This window comes from Carya illinoinensis, chromosome 15, assembly GCF_018687715.1.
Source record: "Carya illinoinensis cultivar Pawnee chromosome 15, C.illinoinensisPawnee_v1, whole genome shotgun sequence".
Classification (NCBI taxonomy): domain Eukaryota; kingdom Viridiplantae; phylum Streptophyta; class Magnoliopsida; order Fagales; family Juglandaceae; genus Carya; species Carya illinoinensis.
Genome location: NC_056766.1, coordinates 2,439,127 through 2,448,354, shown reverse-complemented (window position 1 = coordinate 2,448,354; position 9,228 = coordinate 2,439,127). Strand labels below are relative to the sequence as shown.

The 9,228-nt window shown below is 35.8% G+C and overlaps 1 protein-coding gene across 1 annotated transcript; it reads left to right on the top strand.

Moving 5' to 3' along the window:
• Nucleotides 1-1,087: 1,087 nt before the first annotated feature.
• LOC122297357 (vacuolar iron transporter homolog 4-like) lies at nucleotides 1,088-2,158 on the top strand. The gene has a single exon (XM_043107396.1). It carries the CDS (start codon nucleotides 1,189-1,191, stop codon nucleotides 1,855-1,857), a length of 669 nt encoding a protein of 222 aa, XP_042963330.1. The 5' UTR covers nucleotides 1,088-1,188; the 3' UTR covers nucleotides 1,858-2,158.
• The last annotated feature ends 7,070 nt before the right edge of the window (nucleotides 2,159-9,228 follow it).

Sequence of the window (9,228 nt, the reverse complement as noted above, 5' to 3'; positions counted from 1 at the left end):
AAAATCTTTCCATAGTTGTTTCTTCGATCCTTTCGTTAGGATGAATAAATATTGGTGTCCTCATGCACTGATCTGAAACTGGTCTATCATACACAATTTAATGGGCACGACTGCATTAATATATTATATAAGTCATGCACACCTTGTTCAATCATATATGCTAATTAAATAATTAATTAATCATCTTGTCGGTACGGTGGATAATTCTGTTTCATTTCAAATTGCTAATTCATAATCTATATATTATTCTTTTGTTTACTTTCTCGTTTTAACATTATCTATCTAATTAATTGTTAAATCTTGATCTTGTTTGGGAACAAATATTGTAATTTTCCTTTTGTGTGCATGTCACTTATATATATAACCTAAGAAAAAATCTATTTATCATCCTAATTCTCATCATCCTCTTATCATCCTATAATATGGCATTAGATAATAGATTCATAAGTAAAATATAATAAATAAGCTCCAATCATTTAATGTCACATCATAAGATGATGGAAAAATGATGAAAATTAAGATAATGAGTAGTATTACTCATAACCTAATTAGAGTTCTAGGATGCAACATATATAACTTATGCCATCCATCACGGTTTCTTCGTTCAATCTATTTCTAGGATAGTCTTTTGATCCTGAGTTTTTACCTGAATTTTTATGAAGGACTGAGCAAATAGTGCCACAAGTTCAGGTGGCCAGGTGTATGCATGCATGTGTGGTGGTAAAACAATAGGCGGGTGACAGCTGAATTTGACAAAGGGCACAAAGATTTCACATAAAAAGTAATTATGATTTACCAAGATTTGGGATTTCCAATCACTTGGCCTAATCTAGGTCCCATTTGCCATTAGTCGATCCCAATATATATATGGCACAATCGGTCAATCCCTCATGATCAGTAGTACTGTTTCAAACATTCGTTATAGTGAATGAAGAATTAGCCATTGCCAATTTTTTTTTTTTTTTTTGGGCCCATATACAAGGGTAGTTTTCCAACTCTTTTTCATAAATAGTGCTGAATTCTTTTGTCAACTAGTGGGCATGATGTGTAGTACCCCACCTTTGCATCCACCATATATAGTTAGAGATCTTCGCTCATAAATACCCATCTCCAAGGCGTGTGTCCCCCACACTTATCCCTCTCCTTCTTTCTCTGCAGCAGATACTTATATAATTTTTTTTTCCAACCATGGCATCTAACCAACCATCTCTCAATACTGCCAAATTTACCACTTCCTCCACAGACCTCGAGCAACAGTCGAAGCTAGAGCTCGATACCGAGGAATTTGACTACTCTAAAAGATCTCAATGGCTACGTGCGGCTGTCTTAGGAGCAAATGATGGGTTGGTCTCAACAGCCTCGTTAATGATGGGGGTTGGAGCAGTAAAACAAGACGTAAAGGCCATGATACTTACTGGGTTTGCGGGTCTTGTTGCTGGTGCCTGCAGCATGGCCATAGGAGAGTTTGTGTCGGTGTACTCACAGTTGGACATAGAAGTCGCACAAATGAAAAGAGATAAGAAGCAGCATAGAGGGGACATTGGTGGACAGAGATCAGAAGAGGAAGAGAGCGAGAGTTTGCCAAACCCCGTGCAAGCTGCGGCAGCATCAGCACTTGCGTTTTCTGTGGGTGCATTGGTTCCACTCCTAGCAGCTTCGTTTATAAAGGAGTATAAGGTGAGGGTGGGGATGGTGGTAGGGGCAGTGAGCCTGGCTTTGTTGGTTTTTGGGTGGCTGGGGGCTCTCTTAGGTAAGGTTCCTGCGTTCAAGTCTGTCGTTAGGGTTTTGGTTGGAGGTTTGCTAGCCATGGCTATAACCTTTGGGTTGACTAAGTTAATAGGGTCAAGTGGCCTGTAATAATTTATACCACCAATCTCCGACTACGTAAATCATCTCAAATATTACTTGTTTAATTAATTATGCGCATCAAAATCATGTAATATGATCTTCTCACTCTCTCCTGCTCGTTCCCCTGGCCGGCCTTATATATACGTGTGTGTGTATGTTTCCTCAGCCTCATGGTAAAATATATATAAGCTACCGTACTTGTCTCCAATTTAATGTTCTTGATTAATGATCATGTATAATTTTCATTGTATAAGGTTATATATATATACGTATATATATAGGTGGAGGGGAACCAAACTTGGATCAATATACATATATGCTTAATACTCTCTCTCTCTCTCTCTCTCTCTCTCTCTCTCTCTCTCTCTCTCTCTCTCTCTCTCTCTCTCTCTCTCTCTATATATATATATATATACGTATATATATATATTTATCTAGTATATATATATATGTATGTATTCTATTTATGTTTATATACAAGTGATAAGTTATGTACTTTAATTAATTGCTTGAATAGAAAGAGCTAAGGACGAAAAACTTGTTATACATGGTGTGCTAAAATAACTCTTCAAAAAGAAAATCATCTTTGATTAGATTTTAACTTCCACCAAAATTCAATAATCTTTATAAATTGAGAAGCCTAGTTAAGAGATATCGTTAGGAAAACTAATTAAAGGCTGATCTATTTAATAATATTCACGAATCAAACGAGTATATATATATATATATATCTACATATATATATATATATATATATAATAGGGAGAATATTATGTGGATAAAATGATCAATATAAAAGCTCCCTAAATGCTAATAATCTCAAAATTAGAAATTATATGCATATATATACCCATAATACAACAAAGCTAATTAATGTTTAACTATATAGTTAAGATCACATAATTAATTTCATAATATTTTTTCATGACTTTATTTACATATTTAAATTCACTCCAATCTTCATATTACATTTTTTAAGATGAAATATAAATTTTATACCAAAAAATTACTTTTAGGAAGGAAAAAAGTCGTCCTTATAAAAAAATTTCGTCCCTAAAATTAAATCTGTTGTAGTAATATCTATATAAAATATACAAATATATAAGTGGAGTTCCCTTAATCATCAAGAGTCTATTCACAAATACATTAATTATTATTATTTAAGCTTGGGTTAAGTTGTTTATCACCATCATTTTAATCAAATCGCTGAGAAGAAGTACTACTTGAACTTGGTTTATTTATTTGCGAAATAAACAATTGTGTTCAAACAAACTTTCAATATATATAGGTCGAGTTATCGATCATCTCATGTATATATTTAGAATTTATCAGCTTATATTAATGCATTCATGATTAACTATGAATTGATATTCGCTTTAGCATGCGATCGAGGTGTATAAAGGATGCTAAAGTGAAAGTCTGCTTTATAGTACCTGCACTATTTTCATAAAGCTATAACTTTTATTTAAATAAAGGTAGAAAAGAAGATAAAAGAGCTTATAATATAACAAAGAATTTATATTAATCTCCTTCGTTCTTAATCAATTCATACGGATTCTTCTATAATATGTAATCTTTCAACTTCATTTATTGACACACCAAATATATTATTAAATATATATATATATATATATATAAATCTCTCACGTCAGATAATATCAAAAGAGAAGTACTTTAGCTGTAAAAATATTATACAAAAATAAAACCATAATCTGACGTAGTTTGATACAGTGGGTTATATTGTAAATTTATTTTTATTATAAAATAAATTTAATATATTATATGAAATCGTATCAGTTTGTGAGTTTATTTTTATATAATCATTTTGTGTCTATAACACTTAAAAAAAATATTAAAATCTTAACTTCTATATTATAATTATAATAAATAGTATATCTACGTGTCACTAATAAGTAACAGATTCCTGTTAAAACTACAATTTGAGCACATCAATCCATCGGTGATGTAGGTAGGAATTAGGTTTTTTATACAAGATCCCTGATCATACCTAGTTGGATTTGGACATTGTACTTGCAATTCTCAAAATATGACAAAGCAAAAGTAGCTTTTGCTCTATACCAACGTCTAAAGACTTCAACTAAGAGCATCGATCAGCCAACTTCTGCAAAGTTCGAACAATTATACGATTAAGGATGGAAAGTAAACAAAAGAGACATCTAATTACATTCTAGAAAGCTGAAAAGAAAACAAAAACTTATGAACATTCCCTCTCTTTAGTATAGTAGCAAAAAATCACTGAACCAAAGAAGACACAAAAAAATTTCAGATTTCCTCCAAAACTCGCTCCTTGTTGTTAAAGCACCTTTCATTCATTTTCATCTATAAACACCACATTAAGCATAAAGGAATCATCCTCCATGTCGCTGTCAGTTGAGAACTATTATGATGCCTATTCCAATATGCTAAAAGCTCCATCGATCACACTCTAAAGCATAACCCAACTCAACCCAATTCTATTGAAAATGCCAACCCATAACTCCCTAGTCACCACATAATGTAAAAGTAGATGATCAATCGATTCATCATTTTTCTTACATATGAAACACCACTCTATTACAATCATCCCACATTTCCTTCAATTATCAACCGACAAAATGTTCCCTAGAGCAATTGTTCACGTAAAAAAAAGCAACTTTAGACGACACAACCTTCAAATACTCTTCCACGGTAATGAGATATGTTGTTGATATGTCAACACAGTACAAAATGATTTAACAGAAAACTTGTTGCTTCTTGTATGTTTCCACAGCATTTGATCTCTCATATTTCCACCTATATTTTTTAGGGAATACAAAAAGCTGAAAAAACCTACTATCTCATCAATTTCCCAATTTTGTGCATTTCTAGTAAAAATCACATTCCAATGCATAGTCCCATTAGCACGACACAACACCTTTGAGACTGCAGCCTTCTGATTTCCAACCAAGCTGAAGACATCTAGAAAAACAGTATAAAGAGCTCTCTCACCACACCATTCATCAAACCAAAATCATATCTTATACCCTCTTCAATCTTGAATTTAAGATGTTTTTCAAAAATATTCTTCCACTTTCTAATAAATTTCCAAAGGCTACCATAAGTCCCCCCACCCTCATTGGAACGCTAACCCCCCCAATCACTTCGATACTTCCGATAAACAACCTCTCTCCACATCGAATCCACTTTCAATTGATATCTCCACAATCACTTTCCTAATAGAGCTTTATTAAAAGTGTTCAAATTTTGCACCCCCAAGCCTTCCAACACAAACAGACTGCTCACTTTGTCAATTTACAAGATGAAATTTATTCTCTTCCCCCATGCCACCCCGCAAGAAAACTCTAGACAATTTTTCAATCTAATTTGCCATTCCCACTAGTACTGAAAATAAAGAAAGAAAATATATAGGGAGATTGGAAATGGTACTTTTAATAAGGGTTAATCTCCTCCTTTTGATAAATATAGCCGCTTCTAACCCAGCAATCTTTTCTCAACCTTCACTATAATGCCATCTCAAATATTCTTTGTTTTGAAAGATGCCCCCAATGGAATCGCAAGATATTTCAATGGAAGGAAGAAACTCTGCAGCCCAACAAATCCTCTAGAAGGTTAATATTCTTCACATCCCCCACCGAAACCAATTTTGACTTTCCCAATTTCACCTTGAGGCCCAAAATAGCTTCAAAACACAATAAAACAACCTTTAAACCTTGAATCTATTCATTGTCAGCTTCACAAAAAATAAGAGTGTCATCTGTAAACAATAAGTGAGAAATAGATAAAGCATACTGCTATTTTCCACCGATAAACCAGCAAGAAAACCTCCCCCTACAGCAGCCTCCACCATGCGACTCAACGCCTCCATAACTATAATTACGAAAAGAAAATGGGATAATGGATCCCCTTGTCCCAGTCTCAAACTGCTTGAAGTCTGAAAAAATCCACAAGAGTTGCCATTAACTAAAACAAAAAATTGAGCAATCAAAACACAATGTTTAACCCATCCACACCACCTTTTCCATATCCAACTTGCAAAGATCCCCCAGAATACCTTCTCTCATTTGACTATCCAACCACTCAATCATAATCAGAACTGAATCTAATATTTGCCAACCCTGAACAAAAGTATTTTGAGGTTTATAAATAATTTTATCCATCACCAAACTCATACAATTAGCTAACACCTTTGAAATAAATTTATAAATCTTGCCTACCAAACTAATAGGACGAAAATCTTTCAACTCATAGCACCAGCTTTCTTCAAAATGAGGGCAATAAAAGCAACATTAAGGGACTTCTCAAAATTGTGACAAAGGTGAAACTCATGAAAAACCCACATCACATCTTCATCACTATGTCCCAACACTCTTGAAAGAAAGCCAAAGAAAAACCATCCAGGCCCGAAGCTTTATCTTTACACATACCTCTCACCACCCAATGTGCTTCAGATTCTTCAAATAGTCTCTCCAACCAACTTGCTGCACTAACATCCAGCTGATCGAAATTCAGGCCATCAAGCGTAGGACGCCACTCCGCTGTCTCTTTGAGAAGATCTTTATAATAATTCACAATATGATCTTGAATATCATCAGGGGATTGGAACACATTAGTACCAGAGTGAAGAACCTCAATCACATTATTACGCCGACGAGAATTAGTCATCTTGTGAAAAAACTTAGTGCATTTATCCCCTTCCTTCAACCAAATCACCCTTGATTTTTGCCTCCATGAAATTTCTTTCATCAGCAAAACTTTCTCTATTTTAGCACCACCTCATTCTTTCTCAACAGAGACTTCTCATTAGCCTCCCCAACCTTCAGAGTATGCAACTCTTCCCAAAGAAGATTTTTTTGCTCATCTGTATGCCTAAAGATTTCCATACTCCACTTCTTTAAATCACTCTTAAGGGCTTTAAGTTTACCTGCCACAATAAAACTAGGGGTACCATGAAAAGAATAAGAAGCCCACCAATTCCTTACCTTATCCACAAATCCATCAGCTTCAAGCCACATTTCTCAAATTTGAAATAATGCCTACCCCCATGAATGCCACCAAAATTTAGCAATATGGAAAAAAAAGATCAGAACATACCCGTGGCAACCTCTTCTGACATAAATCTGGATAATGTTTTAAGGAGAATAGACTAGAAATTTATCCAACCTTGACCACCCTCTACCGTTTGAAAAAGTAAAAGCCCCCCTTACCAAAGGGTAGTCCACGAGATTTAGATAAAAAAATCAGCTTCAAAAAACTTCCATAGCCCCAGTCGAAGTAGATGCCCACGCCCTATCCTTAGGAAATCGAACAATATTAAAATCCATCTCACAAATAATACAGACACGTCAGTTTCTCTCACAAAAAACTTCTATCATTATATACATTAGGCCTATACACGCCCGTAAGGGCCTACCTCGACCCATCCTCAATATTCTTGAAAGAACTAGCCATTGAATAATTTCCAATGTAATCCTCTATCAACTCCACCACTCGCTTATCCTACATCATCAACACTTCTCTTTAAGCACCCAACGAAACTAGATGACTCCACCCCACAAACTACAAACAATATTTCTATCAACATGACTCAACTTAGTCTCTTGAAGAACAAATAATATCAATTTTCCAACTACGAAGAAGGGATCTAATGCGAAGACGCTTGTTAACATCATTAATCCCCTTACATTCCAAGAAATGATTCTAGACTTCATATGATGAACAAGATCTCTGCCCCTTTAACTTTTCCCTCTCAACACTTCCCTCCTTATTATCGTAATTAATAGAACATATCAATTATTTCAACTCCCTTTCCTTTTTAACTGCAGACTTCAAAACCGTTGTTCATCTTGCTTCAATAGCGACAAAAATGGTCTTAAACTGCTCTTCAAAACCTTCACAAGAAACCCCCCACACGATCCTGTAATTCCTCCACCTTTTTCAGCACTAGTCCGAAGTTAAATTAGGGACTAACTTAGGGGAAATGGTACATAACGTGATCAGACTATCCAAATCATCATTGTCTCCCCCTTCCGCACTAATGACCATCTATAAGTTGGAATCTACCACCACAACCTGTTAAGAACAGGCCATTTGCGTCTCACAAATCAACTCTTTTGATGAAACCCCAAAACCTTTATCAACCTTACCACCCAATTTCAGTAGCCGACTCGCCTCCATTGGCATAAACTGCTCTACCAAGCTTGGAAATAGATCTATCGTGTAGACACCAACAGATAAAGGGTTTAAGTGCACAAAAGGCCTACAGATCCCTCCATCTAAATCTTCCCTACCATCACGAAACTCTACCAACTTCCCTTCCTCTACTTCCTACGTCCAATGGAACTGCACAGACCCACCAAGAGGTTCGTCGACGATTGGCAAAATTTTTTGTGCCAGAACTAAAGTCATCAGGTCACGTATCAGCTCCGAAGAAGAGTGGATGAAAACCTGATCCGAAATTTCGGGCGATACACGACCCTTCTCATTCCAAACCCATTTTGAGCCTTTACCGTAGCCCAACCCAATACCCTTTGAAAATCCTACCTCTACAAGTACACACTTATGACCCACTTCAAAAATAACCATAAGCCCTTCTCACCACCCATGAGATCCACTTGGGCCTGACTCGAAAACTCATGACTAAAAAGGCCTAAACCCTTACTAGATTTCAACCAATTCAATAGACAATCAACTTTAAAGTTTAAATCCAATAACTCCTACATGACCCTCCACAACATCAACTCTCGTTCCCCTTCCCCATCCCTAGACAACACCCTCTTTAAAGACTCTTCATCTCTCTTTGGAATACAAACAAACTCCTCGAATAAATTTTGTGGATTCTTCCTCGAGACACCTTTGCATCCCCCATGTTCCTCCATATTCGCCACCTACCCCAACGGTTGAGACTTCCTCAACACATTCACAAAGGAGCCTTTCCACACATCACCTACCCTTAAAATAGTGACTGACCTTGCTTTATCTATGTTATTCTCACTCGAAACAGAGGGTGGTGATATCATCTTCTTCAAGGTTTCACTGAACTTCCTCCAACCCTCCCCTTTCCCCCCTTTCACCACAATTTGGCACTTTTTATCCTAACCAAACTCTGATAACTAAAAACACCTATTATAGTAGTCGTGACACCTCTATGCCACTAGCAACTAATTCCCTTTCCTACAAGTTCTAAGAAACTCAAAAGAACCCACAAAGGCTGCACATTCGCTGACCATTGAAACCAACCACACCATTGCTTAACATCGATAGAAATATATTTCACTACACATAAACCACTCTCCGTTATTTTCCACCACCTTTCACTTTCTTTTAAACTCAAATAACTTGTGATCAATAAGGAATTTTCGACACGACCCGGCCACTACAACC

Coding starts and splice junctions, on each gene's coding strand:
- LOC122297357 (XM_043107396.1), top strand. CDS start 1,189: ATGGCATCTAACCAACCATCTCTCAATACTGCCAAATTTACCACTTCC.